Here is a 19,971-nt window from a genome sequence, read left to right as displayed (position 1 = left end):
TGTAAATTAGCCCTGTCAACTCCCTGCTTGCCAAGAATATACAGCCACAATGCCATAGCCCAGAATGGGCTGAGAAACACTGTTCACATCAGGGGCCAACAAGAGGAATTTGTTAGGACAGCAGATCAAGAACACTCCTGACCACTTTGTACTAAGTGAGGGACCCCCTTGTAGCAGGAACATTCTTCAGAGACCATGTCTGTCTCCTGTAAGGACATGAACAGAGGCAGAAGAGATGTTGGAAGTCCGTGTATCAAAAGATCAGTTAAAAATATTCTCAGGAGGGATCAGTAGTATGTAACAAAGGAGACTTTCTCACCACAAGCATAGAAATATTCTCTTTTTCCTTTTTGCACTTACTATGCCAAGCAGGCTTGTTAATTTTTATTTCAATCATTTCATAAGCAGAAATCTTCCTAGGGAAAAACTTAAACTGTTTTCAACACAGTTTGTAGACCAAAGAAATCCCACCTTTTAATCCCAATTCACCCATTCACCCCTATCAGTTCCCTAACAGCTCCTTGTGGCATTGCTCTGCCATTTTAATTATTGTTCTTTGAAGACAGAAATACTGAGTGATTATGTGTGAGACTTCTAGAAAAGGATTGCAAGACTCCCATAAAAATCCTGAAACTGGCAACTGGGGTAAACAGAATTCTGTAAATAGGAGTTGTGGTGCGAGGGGGACAAGGCAAAGCTCGTAGCACTCCTCCAGGCTTAAGCTAAATAATGTCCCTATGCAACTGTCACACGGAACGACTCTACATTTCTAGATGTGCATCACGTATGGAGTGTATACTACCAGTATTGAGTTACAACTGGTGCAAAACTGTGTGTATGCTGAGCCAAAAAGTCACACAAACTTGAGAAGGCAGCAGTTGAAAGAGCCAGTAGATTATTTGGAACAAGTAGGCAAACCGTGTGTAAGAAAGTCAATAATTGTTCCTGCTACCAGCACGCACCGGCCCGTGGGTGCAGGAATTCGGCATCAGCGGCTTGGTGCCGTTATGCTGGGTTACGGCGCGCAGGGTTCCAACACTTGAGATGCTCTGTGCAAAGCGAGATCGAACAGACGTCTGGCAACAGGATTGAGTAATCCGCACATGCAAATGACTTCCTCTGATCCTTTAAAGTGAGAACTGTAAAATGTAATGACAGCAGTTTCAAGTAAACATTAACTATTTCAGTGATTATTATTATCACAAATACCAAGTTATTTATCTAACTGTGGTTAATGTGTGAACAGAATTACACCTCTTATCAGACCTCTAGATACACCCTTCTGCCTTCACCTGGGATGTAGGTTATTAGTTTATTAGGGTGTTTCGTAGCATCTTTGAGCTTTCTCCAGAATGTCAGGTGTTATCAATACCTGGTGTGACAGTCGTGAGGACAGACAGACAAAAGAGAGTCCCAGCAGCTCATCAGGAGCTGACTTCAAAAACCCACATTTGTCCAGGTCAGTGATTCTTAATTATCTCTTGCCAGAAACCCACTCCCATAGAGGTGTGGAGCCTCTGTACAGCTCAGCTTTTCTTAACCTTCAGCTGTGGTTTTCCTAAAAGAAGTGCACGGATTCCTGTGGGGCAGCAACCAGAAGCCACTGATCTAAATTTCACAGCGGAGGACTGAATGGTTTTCCTTACATAACAGATGTTGATACACCATTTGGTGAAATACTTTGGTACTTGTACTTAGTGAAATGATTAAACTCTAAATGATAGAATTTATTATTTTCTTTTAAAAATATCTCTTAAAACCTATTTTTTCCCCAAGTGATAGAGAGAAAATGACGTTGAAGAAGCCAAGGGAACCTGAATGTGTCATAGACTCCACTTCGTAGGTAAATTAACATCTTCCACGATGAGTGAAAGAGAATGCAAAATGTTTAGTAGTTTGTGTGTGTGGACCTATGTAATTTAAAAATTTTATAGCAGAATTACAACGATACATATGTAATTGTAATTTATATTTAAGAATAAAACAAACGTCACCCTAGAAGCTTCCAATGCTTTAATTGAACTTGCAGCTTAATCTGGCCAGTATCTTTATATGTTTATAAGCAGACATCTGCGGTGGGAGAATTTAAGTGCAAACTGATCGCTTTTTAGCCAGTACAAGCCGGATATAAGGGTTGTCCTCATGTTTGGTCCTCGCGCTGTCTTGACCACAGGTGATTTGAGTCCATAGAATTCAGGAGCCTTCATTTCCACATGAATGTGGGGTCTTAAGGCTGGGGGTACTGAAGTGTGTGGAGAAAGACCATACACAACCTTACAGGCAGGAGGAGTACTTTACTTGTGTCTGCATTGACTATAAATGTGGGAAAAACGCAAGGCAAATTTTGTTTTAAGAGATCATGACTTCAATTCATTGAGCATTCCTAGCATAAAATTTGAATAATGAGTTACAGTCTGTTTTCTGGAGTGGAGAGGAAGCGGTGACCGCAGTGACTCGCTTTGCAACGCAGATGATCCCCAAACGGGCACAACGCTCCTCCATTAAATTAAGGGTCAAGCAGCCATTTGCTGGGGTGCACGGTATTATTAGAAACGTAAAGGTGAAGAGCTGAAAATGTGCAATAGCTTATTCATTGTTAGCACCCTACAGCTTGGCAGATATTCCCAAGCTCATGAAAATGGTGTTAGGCCTCCAGAGCCAGGCCCTTCGGCTTTGTGAGGTGCCCGCCGAGGGCTCGGTGAAGCTGCAGCGACTCTGTGCAGGGGCCGCTGGCCACTTCAAGAGACGGTCGGTTTAAAATCGGGGCCATTTGCACACGCCAGGCTGTGGCGTTGGGGGAAACAGCATGGCGGGGGGTGGAATGACCGAATACCCGGAGTAGGCCGGAGTTTTGGGCAGAGTGGGCCGCAGCCCCCTGCCGTCGCCATGGCAACCCGGAGAGCCGCCCGGCGCGTCCCGTCCCCTCCCCCGCGCCGCAAGCCGCGTTCTCGCCGCGTTCTCGCGAGACTTGTCCGGCCCGGCGCGGCGAGGCCGAGGCGCTCCGGGCCCTGTTCAAACGGCGGTAGCGGGGCCGCGGCCCGGCCACGAAATGGCGGAGACCGACAAGCCGGAGGCTGCGGCCGCTGCGCCGCAGCGTGGAGCTGAGGAGGCCGCCGCCAGCCAGCTGCCGCCGCAACAGCAACAGCCACCGCCGAAACAACAGCCGCCACAGGAGGAGGCGACAGCGGCCGAGAGCGGCGGGGGCAGCGCTAATGGCGTCAAAATGTGTGTGCGGGGCCGGGCGGGCGGAGCGGGGCAGCGCGGACGGGACGGTGCGGGGCGCGGCGGGGGGACGGCGCCGGCCTCTTCCCCCCCCGCCTCGCCGGGCTCCTCCCCCGCCAGGGGATGGAGCCGCTCCGGGGCTGCGCGGCCCGAGCGCCGAGGCCCCGGTGTGCGGCGGGCAGAGGGGCCGGGGCTGAGGCGGCGGGAGAGGCCGCTCCGCCCGCTGGGCTCCGGCAGCGGCACTGAGGAGGCCGCGGGGTGAGGGGCGGAGCGGTGCTGGCGGGCGGAACCGGCGGCGGGAGCCCGGGCCGCCTAACGGGCTCTGGCCAGGCCCGTGCTCACAGGCTCCGTTCCTAGAGGGCTCTGCATTGTTCCCGTGTAGCCTCCTCTGGGTGTTCCTGCTCCATGGGGGGATTGCACTGGATGAGCTTTCCAGGGCCCTTCCAGTCCCTGACATTCTGTGATCCCTGGTTTTGTTTATGTTTCCACTTCTTATCACAGCTGTATGTGTTGTGAAGCCTTTGAAATAATCTTTGTTTACGTGAGAATGGTAATGCAGCCCTATAGTGATTTACTTTTTGAAAACAAACAACCCCACATACACGCACAAACTTTTCTTGTAAATAGTAACATTATCATGTATGAAATATGCAAACTGTGCATTATATAGCAGATCTAAAGACATATAATGTATGAGAGCCAGAAGAATCAGCTCTCTAGAAAAATACTGTGAATAACTTTTAATGGGTTTGGTTGTTCTGGATGCCAGGCTTGGAGGGTTGTCGTTCTTTACATGAACCAGATTTTGGCCTCGCACCATTGGAGTTGTAGGATCTATTCTAATCTCGTTCACAGCTTGGAGGTGGGATACACTTACAGTAGGCCCAGCGTTCCAGTACTTCAAAGCTGTGGAGATCTGTGAAGCTGACATGTTCTGAGCAGCCCAGGTTTGATGCTGTTGCGTTTAAAAGATGCACAAGAGATCAAGTTCAATATAAAGCCGCAGGAATAAAGGTGTATTTCATGCCTTTACTTGACTCCCTCTGAAATTCAAATAGTTTACAAGTTGGAGGTTTCACATTACCACAGAACAGCAGTGGTGGTTTGGTTCTGTTTTCTTTCTCTCCCCTGAGCGTGGCCCTCGGCTTCCAACCTACACAAACTATCATTGAATTTTCCCAGAAAGATTGTGACCCTTTTGCACCCTTGAGGCATAAAACATTTTATTGACTTCTGGGGTTGCTGCTGTTAAAATAATGACTTAAATTCTCTGTATCTCTCATTCTACCAGCAATTTTCTTCTTTTCCCTCCAAAACTAATCACAAGCATGTGAAAAATCCCAGTCATTTTGTATGGTAGAAATGACAACTTCATGTTTGAAAATAATGCAAAGTTCTTGGTAATGGTGTTTCAAATCTTATTTTTTTCCTCATGCAGTTTCCAGTCTTCCCCAAAACACATGTACAAAGGATTGAGGTGTCAGTTTGTAGGTGAAATGTGCTACTTAAAAAAGTATTTCAGTAACCGGGTTTGCTTAGCACTTGGATTAAATTGGAGAGGAATCCTGGTCTCAGCTTGCACACTTGTCTAAATTTGTTATGTTGAGCAGTGGAACTGTTCATTGCAACACAGCTAAACTGGTCTCTGTGCTTTAGAATCACATGCTTTGGACTTCTTGCATTTCTGTCTCTGCTGGTCATATTTACGTTGACGCTTGTGACCAGAGTAGTAGAAGTTGGTTTAAAAAAACCCCACAGCTTTTAAGGCTTTCATGTTGATTTATCTTGTGCTTATTATTTTGTAGACTTCTGGTTGTATCTTTATATATGGAAACCTTGTCTTTTGTTTCCAAAGAAATTATAGAAGTTCAGAGGTATTATTTTTCAAAAGGTAAAAATTGCCCCTTTTAGGAGGATGCGTTTGGGTTTTTTTTTTCCTCAAGAAGTTAATATAGACATCTTTTCCAACCCTAGAAATCTGTTAGTGATTTCACGGGCAAATCATAATTAAAATTATTAGTTCATTTGAAAGATAAAGAGTAGAAATTATTGGTTTTCCCCCAAGAAAATGTCAATTCATGGTTTCTGAGACTGTCTTTTCTGTGGTCTGTGTGTGACTAACATAGCATTACTTTGAATGTATTATTTGCTTGACATTTTTTTCGGTATTGAGGAGAAGGGTAAGAGCTACATCCATAGAAGGATCTTGGCCTCCAGCTTGTTCACTGGCCAGTTGGTTTCCGCAGTTTAGTTTTGTAAGGATTGGGGTTTTTTTAATTAATCCTCTGTTTTCACGAGACTGGCTGTGATCCCCAGACTGAGTGGAATGTCTGCTCGTTTCCCAGATTTCAGAGTTTATGCCAAACTCGTATCTTCTGTGCTCTCTACAGGTTTGTACAGGCAGGTCTTGTAGAGCCTGTGGATTCCGTATTTGGAGAGCTGGCTCTTCCTGTGCACTACATTGAGTACCAAGGGGCTGTTTCATAATCCTTTAAGCAGGAGAGAGCTTAAAAGGCTACAGAGCATCCATTGCTCTAATCCTAAAAAGTTAAGGAAGAACTTGGGTTTTACCAGGGGTCTCACTGGGCAGAAGTTTTGCATTTGCAAATGGGGCTGGATTGGAAGGAACTGATTTAAACTGGAAAACCTGACACTGTGCTCTTTCCCTCCCTTCTGTCTCCAGCTCTGTCTTGTTCCCCCTGTTTCACGTCATTACACAACCACACAAGAATGATATTGCCACACAGACAGGGTGGTGTAGAGGAGGGATGACACAGAGGGAAGCTGGAGGATACTTGAACCAGATAACACGTTGTTGACTTTGAATGTTTTAAATTTTATGAATACTTAGCCCAGAGGAGTGTCAACACATTTCTCAGTTGCTTATCCTCTTTTAATCCACTTGTAAACACGAGGACTGTGGAGTTCGTGTCATGAGTACTTCAAAATTTGGGAAGAAGTCATGAGAGAAATATGGATGCATTTGAATTTATTCCCCTGTGAAAAGTGCCCAAGCTTGAGTAGATAATACATTTAGCTTCATAAAAGGCTACTTGCATGTTCTCTGGAGTGCAAGACTGCCACTTACTCACGGTGTTAATAACTATGCAGAAAGCCGAAAGAAACTCATTTCAATTAATCAAAATAGGTGATCTTGCCATATGTTGTGGTTGTAAAACTGAAATGTGTGTTTTGTCTAATTTTACACTGGAAGTTTTCCTGAGTGTCAAAAGGAGATAAAACCTAAGTTTTCTGAAATGGGAAGGGGGGGGGGAGGAAGTGAAGATAGTGATGTAATGTAAGGAGGTTTCACAATCAATACTTGTGAAGTTTCTCATTAAGTGAATGAGATTTGAACCAGGCATTGACGTATATCTTTAAGTAGCATCTGTTTAGTGGATTACGTTTGGATTCTTTCAGTTCAGCAGTTTGCCTTTTTTGAAGTAACAATTTGGGCACCTTGGTCCTCTGTTAGCATGCTAAACCACCTCTTGACAGTCACACTATCAAGAGTGAAGCGTTTTGGATATTTCATCTAATTCTGTTGAAAGTGTGTAGTTTTATTGAAGTTGAGATTTGTGTTGCTTTAAAAGAGAGGAAGGAAATTTTCCTGCATTTTCACGTAAAAATAAAAAGACTTTAAAAGGAGAACAGCTGTTGTTGCTGTATTGTTGAATGAGTGAGGAGCAGAAGTCCATTGTGTTGTTTCTAGTGGATAATGCCTGGTGACTTGGTTAGTCTTAGATGCAGAACATGCCTTAATGTACCTATTTCCTATGCAGTTAGCAGGTTTGCAAATTCTAGTAGTGTTAAACCATGAAAGAGCATCTGTTGTCCTTTATTGAATTTTGGTTTCTGTCTAAAAGCAGCCTGGCACAAATTGTGAATAAAAATTATTTCCATAATAAAATGTAATTTGATTTACAACCTATTAAGTGTTGCTTTTTATATATTCTTATTATTATGTTGAATGAAGTATACCAAGCTGTTCCATAAGTTAGACCGTTTCAACTCTCACTTCTCTGGTGACTATTGTATAATGTAGCCAGGTCTGATGTGAATATTATTGAAGCACCAAAGTACAGATGCTGTAGCTTATTTTTCAGCTAAACTGTGGTATTTTGATATTTGTAGTAGTTTCATAGTACCATATAGCTGAATTTTGGCATACATAGTGGAAATGGAATGTGACCGAAGTAGCAATGATGTGCTTGTTTTACTTACAGTAGTGAATAAATCTATGGTAACGTTTTTTGTTCTAGATGAAGCAGCGTATTTTGGAATTAGACCAGTAGCAGGAGTTGATTTTTACTAATTTGAAAAGCAGTATTTGACAGCCTGGGAGTTCCAATAGCAAAGGGAGTATACTAGGAAGTATACAGCTATATCTGTAGGAGATACAGTAGTCTAATGATCCAACACAAGACTAACATGTTTCTGGTTTTGTTGTTTTTAATGTAGGGATAATGATGAGACAGCAAAAGAAGAGAAAGCGCCTGCGAAGGAGAAGTATGCTGCAAAACCAAAGGCAATCCCTTCTCTTGGAAATAAGAATAGATTCCACCCCTACTCTAAGGACAAGAATGCAGGCGCTGGAGAGAAGAAGACTATTAATCGTAATAGAGTTTTTATTAGCAACATCCCGTATGACATGAAATGGCAAGCTATTAAAGATCTTATGAGAGAGAAAGGTAACTTATTCCTTATAATACACTTCCCGTAGAAAGGGGTAGAACTGAAATGGAATGTATATGTCCTTTGAGCCACACAGATTTGATTTGACTTCTTTTTTATTTTTTTTTCCCCTTTACTTGGTACATCTATCTCCCTTCCCCCTCTTTCATCTGAGACAATTGCATTATAGGGTAGGATGGGTAACTGAAGTGCTTACGATCTTCTGCCATTCTAGTGTGACAGTAGAGAGTATATGCATGACCTCATGACTTCTTAAAGAGATTGTGTTTCGTCTAGTTGTAGTCTTTGTAGATTTTCTTTTTTAAGGGCTGTTGTATTTAAGCAACAGATTTAGTGTGTTAACATGAATAATAAAGGATGTCTTTCAAAAGTTGTTTTGTATTTCTTTGGTGGAATCTGGCTGTGGAATTATCTTTGTCTGCATTGTCACTACTGCCATGACTGTTTGTCTGGAGATGTGTATTAAAAGCTTGTTACTATTGTTGCAGTTCCGATAGAGTAATCTTACTACCCCAAACATTTGATTTTAAGTTTGGTGCAAAACAATGCTAATATATGAATTCTGTAAAAAGTTAGTTCTGTGTTTTCTTTGAAAAAATCGATTCTTCGAAAGTAATGCAAAGCACACTTGGCTTTTAGGCTATGAAAAATGCCAACCCCCCCTTCTGTAACTGCTGGTTTATCTGTTGTAAGGTGACGTGACTATTTGATTGGTTTATTTACTGAAACTTCCTACTTTAGAAAGTGAGTGGCTTGCTGTGAAATATCTGATGAGTAAATTTAGTTATTATTGAAGGCAAACTTACTATTGAAGACATTCAGGTAGAAAGTCACCTTAAAACAGGTGCTGTGAGTAGGATGATAAATGTAACACTTTCTAGTGAACGTTGACGTTTCATTTGTGAGGTTAAGGGACTGTGTATATCTGAATTTGTTCACCAACTATATCATACTGGCCAAAATATGATCTGTAGTATGAATTAGGTTAAATATAGTTGTTTGGTTTTAGCTTTTGAGAATGTGGCTGCTGCATATTTCTGAAAATTAGCTAAATTCTATAGCCATTGGCAGGAGGTATGTTGGTCTGGTCTTGATTGTTGGTGAATAATAGGTGCTGCTCTGTAGAGTTGTGCACAGGGGCACAGTAAAGAAAGATACTGGTGTTTAAATGCATTGTCTCTTGGTATTTTCCCTTTGTATGTCTTATGTAGTTGGTGAGGTTACATACGTGGAGCTGTTTAAGGATGCTGAAGGAAAATCAAGGGTAAGTGCCGTGGGCAACAATCTGCTAGAGGTGTAAAAGTTCCTCAGCAGTTTTATTTTTGTATAATACCTGTACCAGTTATTGGAAAGTAAGTTTCATTTTTACATTGATTTTCATTATGATAGCCTTGAGGATTTTGTCTTAGAAGTAGTCTGACACTTTCATGCAACTCAAGCTAGCTGGCTGTAAAGGACGAAATACTTCTGTAAATGTTAACAAATGGCATTTACTTAATTCTTTTTAGCCAACAACTTTGTTTTGGTACAAATCTGTTTCATACAGAGGATGTTCAATAAACCACTGATTTTATTTAAATTTTGTTAGCATAGTATTCTCTTCTTGAGGCCAATGAGTATAAAACGTTAGCTAAGAAAATACTGTTTGAAGTGCCTGATTTGACAGCTTTGCAGGGTTGGTACCCTAAACACTGGATTAATGTATTTGCTTTCTTAAAACTAAATGGATGGAGATGGTTTGTAGCCAGCAGAGTGCCAGCAATGAGGCACTAAGAGTGATGATTGTTAAAGCTCCTTTGTCTTCTTAAAAATAGTCAAAAGTTTGGCCAATAGTAGCTCCGAACCTGCAAAGAGAACATGAGAAATGCAGGTTTTGACTCTTAACTGAGGTCGTATCAATTGTTGTAAATGACTTTCTTTAACACTTGTTAAAACTAAAACATGCTGTCAGCTTTGCTTTACTTAAAGCAATCCTCAACTCTTTGCTTTAGTAGAAGGATTCTGGTGCAGTCAATAGGTGATTTTCTTACAAAGTAATTTCTCAATTATGCTTGTAATACTGCAGAGGTATGCAGGCTCCTTGTTCATCATACTCGTACGCTTCATGTAGGTAGATTTGACTTCTGTAGTCAGTGTGAAGCTTTTAAGGACACAATGAGTGTCTTGATTGTTTTTTTTGTTACGTTTTGGGGCTTTTTTGCTTTCCACCCTTTCCCCGCCTCCTCTCCCCAGTTGTCCTTACATGGATCTGTGTGGCATTTTTCCAATTCTCGTTTGGCTCAAAGAGAATAAAAGATGATGTATTCTCTTGCATTTGAAAGGTATGTATGTTGGGAAAGTAGGAGCAATTCAGATTGGCTACCACTAAAGAGCATATATTATGGATTTTGAAGCGGAGAATATCTCCAGTAGTTATTTAACAGTGAGCTGGGATCTTTAACTAGAATCTTAAATGCTATGTCATGTGTGCTGACTGACTTGTTATTTATTTTTTTCTCTTTACATATGATGACGAATCATGATGGATGTAGGGTTGTGGGTAAGTTTCTTTTTCTACGTGTGTAGAAACACACTACTATCCAAACATTCTGCTAATTTTAACATTTTAAACTTGATTTTAATACTCTGAATATTTTGTTCCTTCAAAGTGTGGTTGAATTCAAAGATGAAGATTTTGTTAAGAAAGCATTAGAAACTATGAACAAATATGATCTTAGTGGAAGACCCCTGAATATTAAAGAGGTATGGTTATTGCTGCTGTTTTTAATTCAAAATAGTGAAGATGCTATCAGTAACGAGATGACAATACATCTTAGCAGTGTGATTTCCGGTTGACTTTTTTGTGCTGTTTTCTTAATGCGCTGATGTGCCTGGTGCCTTGCAGAAGGTCTTGGTGCTGTGCCAAGTGAACTGACAAAAAGTGTGTCCTAAAGTCAAAATAATCTAATGCTGTTTTTCTTTAAAACAACTTTAACTTCATATTCTTACTTTAGCGTCATCAGGTCTTTTTTCCAACCTAAATGATTCTATATTTACATTGCTTCAAAATACGAGACAGGATGAGCTGAGTATCAGACTCCTACGTATGTGCAAAAATGGAGCTGGAAGTAGAGAACTTGTGCTGGCTGGAAAGTGAAATTAGTATGAACATTTCTATTGTAGTGTTGTTAGCATATGAGAGTGTCTGATGCAGTTCTTTATGTCTATTAACAAATAAAAAAAACCCCAAACCCTAAATTAATTCAGTTCTTGGAAGAAGATGCTGGACTGACAGTCCTTTAGATTGAAATCTCTTCTACTTGTCCATAGGCTAGGTACAGCATGTGAAGTGGCAGTGCACGCTTCCTCACCAAGTGCTTTGCCAATATGCCTCAACCCTCATCTGAAAGGACCCCCCTCTAGAGGTGAGGGAATTAGGTCTCCGTGCTAATTCAGTTCTTGATCCCTCTGACATGGACAAGGATATTAGTGGATAATTTTGCTGGGTTTATGTGGAATTTCAAATAGCACCTTTTTGTTTGTTGCTAGTCCTCTTGCTGATGATTAAGTTGACGTTATTTTTGCCCGTGTTTCAGGATCCTGAAGGTGACCACGCTCGTAGGGCAATGCAGCGTGGAGGAGGGCAGTTTCCAGGAGGACATGGACCTGATGTGGCACCTGGAATAATGAATTTACCACCTTCTATTCTCAACAATCCAAACATTCCTCCTGAGGTTATCAGTAACTTGCAAGCAGGCAGGCTTGGGTCCACTATTTTTGTTGCTAATGTAAGTTTATTTTATAACTCTGATATCTGATCTTTGTAAAACGTATTCCTGCATAGTTCAGTTTTAAGATAAAGAGGAAATTGGAAATGAGTTCACAACTAGTATATTCAACTAAAAATGCGGGATATGTATTCAGATTTTGGAAATGAAAGTTACATTAAACTCTCGAGGCACAGTCATCTGTTGATTCGACAAAAATATTTCATATGTCTTTATTTACAGTTGCATTTTTTAAATTCAATATGCACTTCAGTTTATGTGGCTGGTTACTTAGAGTAACTCCAGCTGTTATATTGGTTGGAACTTCATAATTTCTTTTTTTGCACAAAAGACGACTATGTCTGCAAGGGGAATGTGGGAGTACAGCCGCTCTTGACAAGAACCCGCCATTTCTCAATGTTACTGTGTCAATTAAAGGAAATACATATATGTAGTATAAATAATTGCTTTCAGTTGACACTTTTGGACTTGGTTGCAGTGTGTATATATTACAAAATCCTGCTTATTTACATATGTCAAGCATTTTGTGAAGCTGAAGAGTTAATGCAGGAAACCTCTTCCAAATGTAATGGCAGAACAGAAATGTGCACTGAAATCACACGTGTATTTCTGTGTGTAAGCTTGACTTTAAAGTTGGCTGGAAGAAGCTGAAGGAGGTGTTCAGCATTGCCGGAACTGTGAAGCGTGCAGACATCAAAGAAGATAAAGACGGCAAGAGTCGAGGAATGGGAACAGTTACCTTTGAACAAGCAATTGAAGCCGTTCAAGCAATCTGTATCCTTGGGGTTGAGAAATGATCGATCAAATATAGATTTAGTCTCTAAGGACTTCTGATAGCCTAGTTTTGCAAATGGTGCTTATTTGCCTTGTAGCTAGTATATAAGGACTGGAGTGCAGATAACATTTTGAATAGTGACTGAGTTTACTGCTAAAGTCCAAAAAGGTGTTCCTGATAATGTTAAACAAGATTAAAATACGTGAGACTGTGATGTGTGAAACTAACTTTTATATACCTAACAGCTTGTGTAGTCTCTTCTGGCCTTTGAATTGGCATTCTCAAGATTAGGAAAGAAAATAAAAGACTCCTAAAATGGGACAGAAATAAAATAAGTTATTACAGGGATTATTCTGAAATAAATTGTCTTTTGTAGTTAGATTTCTTGACTTGCATTTCTTCAGCTATGTTCAATGGACAATTCCTGTTTGATAGACCCATGCATGTAAAAATGGTAAGTTGCTGACGTTTCTTTCTACGTTACGTGTCTCTGCCAAAACACTGAAAGGATGGTAACATAACATCCTTGTTTTTTATCAGGATGACAAATCAGTTCCTCATGAAGATTTCCGTGTTACAGACAGCAAAGCTTCACAGTTACCTCGTGAGTGCACGCTCTGTTTTCTACTCCTTGCACTTAGTATATGTTGCTATAGAGCCTTGGAACAATTTAGTAGTACTTTTGCTTACTGCGGTCTCTTTATGATCCAGAAGAAAATCTTTCTTCTGGTGATACTGATTTTTGTTTCCAAGGTGGTCTTGGCGGCATTGGTATGGGACTTGGACCAGGTGGACAGCCCATCAGTGCAACACAGTTGAGCATGGGTGGTGGAATGGGGAGCATGGGTCCAGGAGGTAAATCTGTGTTCTTCATTTTTAAGTTTTACAGAGCTCTGTGTTTAAAATTGTCATTCCTATATTTGAAAAAATGACATACTTTTGACAAAGCAAGCCTTGCGTCCTTGTGTAGTGTGCTTTTGAGATGTTAATTGTCTCTGCGTTGTTTTAATCCTTTAGGATCTTACCTGTCTTCTAAACAGTGTTTGTCTTTTTGGTTTGAAGGTATGGGAATAGACGGTCCAGGATTTGGCGGGATGAATAGAATGGGAGGCGGTACGTGCAGTAAAGTTATTTGTATTAAGTATTCTTTTAATACTGTATAGAAAATGCTTTTTTGTTATTTTACAGGACTTGCTGGATTTCGTCGAATGGAAGGAGTGCCTAATATGGGAGGATTTGGAGTCAACCGAATGGGAGGTAGGTGAACGCTGTTCCCATCCACATATTAGATTGCTAATATTTATTCATTAAAAGCCCTTCATTTAGGAACGGGTAGTGTAGGTGAATTTAAGGAAATACAGTCAATGGCGTGACTGGAGCCATAGGAACTAGCGTGGGAGTTAAGTGTTTAATAGATGCCTCTGACTTGTGCATTAAACCCACTTCTGTTTAAACAAGCAGCTGTGAAACAAGTATTGTATGAACATCAGCTTAGATGTATATAACAGAATATTTCTGTTTTTTTGCTCTGTTTTCTGCAGAAATGTTCCGCGGTGGAATGGGAGGAAATATGGACAGAGATTTTGGTCGTAGTGAAATGGCATTGAACCGTGGTTTTGGAGATTCTTTTGGAAGGATGGGTATGGTAACTGTGAAATCTCTCGTGGCAAATTGCAACATGGTATTGGAAGAGCCGTACTAGAACAAGAGGAGACTTGATTTCATTTAGTCATCTTCCTCTGTACCCTTTCCCGCAGTCATTACTGCAAGGATGTAATCTGAGTGTTTATTGTAGCCATCACTTAGGATGGAGGTTAAAGTGTGGGTTTTTAATCTGTAAAATATAAATAACAATTTGAGGAAAGCATTTAGCTTCATACTGTATATTGTGGGGATTTATACATATAATAGTTAATAGATATAATTTGTAATCAGGCAAGGCCCCAGTGGACTCCTGTTACAATACAGGGTGTTCCAAAAAGATGGACCGAATTTGACTTCACTATATCTCTGCAACCACAAACTGCCCATGAATGAAGCTCTTACCACTGGAAAGGGCAGGGCATAGAGTTTCAAATGATTACAGCTCGATAATTCAATAAACTGTGTGTAAATTCTTGTGCAATTGTAACATGTTGCCATTGTGAAATATACTACTTTGAAATTGGGTCCATCTTTTTGAAAGGCCGTGTATTTAGGTTAATGGTATCTTAAAAGAAAATGCTGCGAGTACGTTTGGCTTTAGTACCCTGCCAGTTTCAAGGAGGGCATCGGTTAGTGAAATCGAGGCTGTTTGGTTCGCAGCAGAATTGTTGGAGTTACCGTTTAAATTGGCAAAAGTTTTGAAGTATCAAAAAAATCCAAGGTTGTGTCATAGAGCATCTCCAAGCCTATAATTTTTTGTTGGTGGCAAGGCAACGGGTGAAAAAGTACAGGTAAAGGATGCCTCTAAGGGCAGAAACAGCTGAAATCTTGCTTAAGATTGAGCTTTCAGGTTGGTTTTGGTGATTTTTTTTGAAGTGCATCTTAGACTGCTGGGGAGGCTGCTTGGTGTTTCATGGCAAGACCTTCTCTGGCCTAATGAATAAATACAAAGATCTTCTTCATATGCAAACTGTAGGCTGAAGTACTGGGAGTAATCCTGCTTGTGTTCACAAGCTGGATTATTTTTAAAGAGGCTGGTCCTTATTTTTTGGGGTCTTGCTATGGCTATGACAGCATGTTGACTGAGGAGACAAATATTTCCCACAAGAGACTGGCAGGGAACAATTGTTGCTGTTTTGAACTGTGTGGAGAAAATTAATCTAATGGAATACTCAGCAGTGACCTTTTTAGATATTAAAACAATGATGTCTGGCCTGAAGGTGATGGTTATTGATCTATTTTGCTGTAAGTGAAAACTGAACTGCTTCTTTTAGGTATGAAAATCAAGCAAAATACACGCAGCTGACAGTTCCACTCCGTTCTGCAGTGACAGGAATGTAGTTCTTTTGAGTTTCTACAGTTCTGGAAGCTCCCTTGGGATCACCTTCCTGAATATTAGCACTTAGATGAAAAGAACAGTTTTTACCTCACTCTAGAATCAGCCTCTGCTGTGGTGGAGATGCCAGGTTTTGCCAGACAGCTTTTATTAAGTTTCGATTCCCTTTCTCCCGTTTTCCTAGCAAATTCCACAATTCACTTTTCATATGCAGTAAAAACAGACATTGGGAGAGCTGTTCATAGCTTTTCCATTCATTTCTTAAAAATGGGGTGAAACTAGGGCATTTTTGTACCATGAAATTCAAATAAGATGAACCCTTCACTTTTGAGGCTGTTCTTCCCTATGTGGGAAATGGCTGATTTAGGGTGTGTGTGCTGCTGGCAGAGGGGAGAAAAGCCAGAAATAAATATTAGTAGCTTAATTCCCATAATAGAGAAGGAGGAACTAATGTTACTTACTAAATGTTTCCTATTTAGTTTGAATAATAAAGGTCAAAGCGCTCTGTAGAACAGAACTGCCGGGTAAGATGCGATCAGTGCCCTTCGCAGCGTGTGCTTTGCTGTTGTCACTGGTGTTTCGGTCTATGTCACTTCATTATTTTTCCTGTTTAGGTGGCGCGATGATCGGTGTGTTTGCAGGAGGAATGGGAGCTCCTGGCATGGGCCCCTTGCGATCTGGAATGAGTAGGTTAATTTGTTTCAATAGAATGTAAATGCACAGGCAATGTAACGATACGGTGAATATTTTGTTGTAATGTCTTGCCAGTGTTGGAAGAAGTAGAATTCTGTTGCATGTGACTGCAAGTCTAATAGTTTTTAAAGCTGTTTTGTTGAGGTAAAAAGTTCAGAGGAAAGCTTGCTAATACTGTCTTTCCCTTAATCTTAGTTTTGAAATGAGTTCTGGTTTGGAAGGAGAAGTGATTCAAGAAAACTTTTGTTCCCGAAAAAAGATGAATAGGCACAGTTACTTGTGTTAACTTCCCGAAGCTGAACTTCAGTAATCTCTCACCATTTACATAAAAAATTAGCCTTGGATTTCAGATTATCGCTCAGTTTAATCTTGCGAAAAAATCCAATACTGAGTTTTTATTACAGCGAATGTCTGAGATCCTCAGGCTAGAGCAGATGAGCAACTCAAATCCTGCTAGTGGTGATCTTGAGAGGTGGAGGGCTTAAAGAGAGCGTCCCTCAGGAATGATCTTGAGAGTTTTGCTTTACATTAATTTTTAATTATGAATTCAGAACGATTATAATAGGATATTTGAATGCCATTGATTTTAGTTCTTTATGTAATATACGTTAATATTGTTCGTTGCACGTATTGTATCACCATGCTCTTCAGAGCACTTGCAGTAACATCTGTTCTCTGCAAAATCCACTTTCTCTACACGATTATGTCATTAAATGTGGGTATGGCTGCATTAAGTAAAGCTGAATGTGAATGCAGGAAGCAAAATAAACAATAGTGTGTACAGTCAAATCATGTATATCTTAGCATTGCCGCAGTATTTTACTTGATCTCTTCTCGGTACACGGTATCAGATTTTTATTAATTACACCGGACAGCTTTACGTCTTAATTCTTCACTCGTGTTCAACATTTTACTATGTTAGATGGTGTGACTAATAGCTTGATACAGCTTACTTTTATTTTAGAACTGACACTTTGTATCTTCTAATACTTTCCCTTAAAATATTAGCCATGCTACTAGATAAATCACTGTGCATGTATGAAGCAATGATTTATGTTACAGCAGTTTTATTGGATTTATTTTTCTCCTGATACAAAATAATAACAATAATAATTATTATGTACAAAATACTTGTGTGTTTATTATTAGAAAGAGATTTTTATCCTCCTTTTCTTTCTCTGTGCAGGTGGCGGAATGGGTGGCATGAACAGTATGGCTGGAGGAATGGGAATGGGGATGGATCGGATGAGCTCTGGTTTTGATCGCATGGGACCAGCTATGGGTGGAGGCCTGGACAGGAACATCGATATCGATCGGGGATTTGTGCCTGGCCCGATGGGAGGTGGCATGAGAGAGAGATTAGGCTCTAAAGGCAACCAGATATTTGTGAGAAATGTAAGCATTTGAGTACATAGAAACCATGAGCTTATTTTGTTGACGTGTTTGATTACGTGCTCTTTTTCTCTTTGTAATATTTTGTTATTGATGCTGTTTTACTCCAGCTTCCTTTTGACTTGACCTGGCAGAAGCTAAAGGAGAAATTCAGTCAGTGTGGTATGTATATGAATTTTATCCCTGCTCAGCTCCATCGATTTCATGTTTTATATGGTGTGTGTTAGATGTGGATAGGAAGACGAGGTTACTGCTTTATCCAGAAGGAAGAGTCTGGCTGGCCTCATCTTCCTTACTTCCCCAAGCTTTCCCGAGTTGGAGAAATAATTTTTAGGCATGACAAAACACATGAGACCAAAGTACAGCATGGGCTGTGTGGGTTCTGAGTGCTCACCTGCTATAAACTTCAACCCATTCCATTGATGAAATGACTCTTTGAACTTTTGCTTTTTTGAAGGAGGTATTCTGTATCCTCTGCCCAACGCAGCGTGTATAACGTAGCATTCATTTGGAGACAAATGCATGCAGCCCGGGCCTGTCCAGGTTATGCGTTACTGCCAGAAACGGGGCTGCGTGGAATCAGAGTTAATAATTTTGCCAAAGTGGCAGATTATTTTTTATGCAAATAGATGATCCTGATGAGCACGATTGCAGGCTGTGTTGCTTCCCCTTTCTGTGAAGAAAGAAAGGCTCTTTTTATGTAAGATAAAGGATTGCTACAAATATCCAATAATTCTTTTGTCTTTTCACAGAAGTGCATGAAAAATGAAGCTGGGCTGTAGAAATATATGATTGTTTTGTTTTGAAAACGCACTTTCAGAGCGGAAAGCTTTAACTGAATTACAGGGTGGCTTTTCTTATCTTGGAGAGACAGAAAAGACAATTTAAAACATACTGCTGATCCCTAAGACAATCTTTGTACAGCTGCTTACAGTTTTGATATAGATTAGAACTTGCAGTTCAACTATGCAAAATTTTCAGGTGTTCACATGTTTGTAGCTGGAGGATATAGCGAGACAGGTTCTTTTTTCTTTTTAAAGTCTTAACTGCCTCAGCAACTTCTAGATTTTTAAAAAATTACAAGCACAAATATAAGCAACAGATTTTATTCATGCCATTATCGTAAGGAAATGTCTCTGTAAGTTCCATTTCTTTCAGTGAAAGGCCAATCCTCTATTATATGATACTTAAAAATAAGAAGTATGTATTTTAGGGCAATGTTTCTTGTTCCTAGTGGCATTTGGGGGCTGTAACACCCTCTAAGCAAAAACTCATGAGCTCCAGGCGTTGAAGGTTCCCTGAGGTACCAAGGCATCTACATACAAATGTTGCCTCACGAATTGAGTGTCCAACCTTAAGAAAACACTGCAGAAACTGCAAAGCACATGCTGGCATTCCACCAAGGCTCTGGTTTTGCTCTGCAGCTTCTCAGTAACGTTGCTTGATAACTGTGATTGCTTGATCTTTGTGTTTGCTTGGTATGTTGCTGTGATGAACACGGTGCATCAAACTGTGATTCAGTTACTGCCTGTCAGTAGTTGTGCATCTGGCAGTGTCTGTAAATCAAACACCAAACCTTCCCTTAGCCTTATAGGGCACTTTTTGCAAACTTGAGGTCAAATACAGGCGTAGTTCATCTTGCGCTGGTGTGAAGGAAGGATTCGAAACAGCGGGTATTAATTTGGAGTCTTCACTGCTGTTTTGACCTGTGTCACCTTCCCTGAATGAGTGAATGTACCATCAGTCTGAAAGTGCTAATTTCACATGTACCCCGAGATTAGATATTCAAATGCTTTTTTAACGCTTCTTTAAGTTATTAGGGGCACTGAACACTTGAAATAACTGCTTTTTAACTTATTTATTCAGGTCATGTAATGTTTGCAGAAATAAAAATGGAGAATGGAAAATCAAAGGGCTGTGGAACAGTCAGATTTGACTCACCAGAATCTGCTGAAAAGGCCTGTAGGATGATGAACGGCATAAAAATCAGTGGCAGAGAAATTGATGTACGCTTGGATCGCAATGCATAATTTAAAACTGTATGTTCAGGAACATTCCTATGTCTGTTTAGCTTCTCTATCCTAGTAAGTCATTTTTAGTAACATTGTATGCTTATCAAAGCTGTAAAAAGAACTTTTAAATCCCACCAGCCTTTAACAGTATAGTGTTTAATATACTGTGATACTTGTTAACTGAATCTTACTATGTTTGGTTTTTAAAGACAATTTGCCTGATTTTTGTTGTTTTTTTAGAGGTACTGAGCACCTGCAGGTCGCTGTGGACCGTGGAAGCTTTGGATGCTCAGCGCCTTTGGAAAATTAGGCCAAGTGTCTCTAGTCATTCAGTTTAAATGAATGGTTATACTGTTTTTAATAAAATAAGCCATTTTCTCTGTTAATCTCAAGATTGCATAGTGGGATTTGTTTAGCATTTTCTGATTTTTATTT

General features: G+C 40.3%; 1 protein-coding gene across 1 annotated transcript; it reads left to right on the top strand.

Annotated features, from left to right (window-relative positions):
- The first annotated feature begins 2,959 nt into the window (after positions 1–2,959).
- On the top strand, positions 2,960–19,928 carry MYEF2 (myelin expression factor 2). Its single transcript, XM_082060527.1, has 17 exons — positions 2,960–3,225; positions 7,684–7,913; positions 9,129–9,181; positions 10,449–10,456; positions 10,566–10,659; positions 11,493–11,684; positions 12,305–12,458; positions 12,864–12,913; positions 13,000–13,063; positions 13,213–13,314; positions 13,522–13,572; positions 13,648–13,716; positions 14,001–14,099; positions 16,054–16,125; positions 17,319–17,527; positions 17,635–17,686; positions 19,391–19,928. Exons 1-17 carry the CDS (start codon positions 3,050–3,052, stop codon positions 19,552–19,554), a joined length of 1,839 nt encoding a protein of 612 aa, XP_081916653.1. The 5' UTR covers positions 2,960–3,049; the 3' UTR covers positions 19,555–19,928.
- The last annotated feature ends 43 nt before the right edge of the window (positions 19,929–19,971 follow it).

Source organism: Streptopelia decaocto (assembly GCF_964273445.1).
Source record: "Streptopelia decaocto genome assembly, chromosome: 9".
NCBI lineage: Eukaryota > Metazoa > Chordata > Aves > Columbiformes > Columbidae > Streptopelia > Streptopelia decaocto.
Note: the sequence above shows the minus strand (reverse complement) of the source record. Positions and strands in the feature narration are given on the sequence as shown.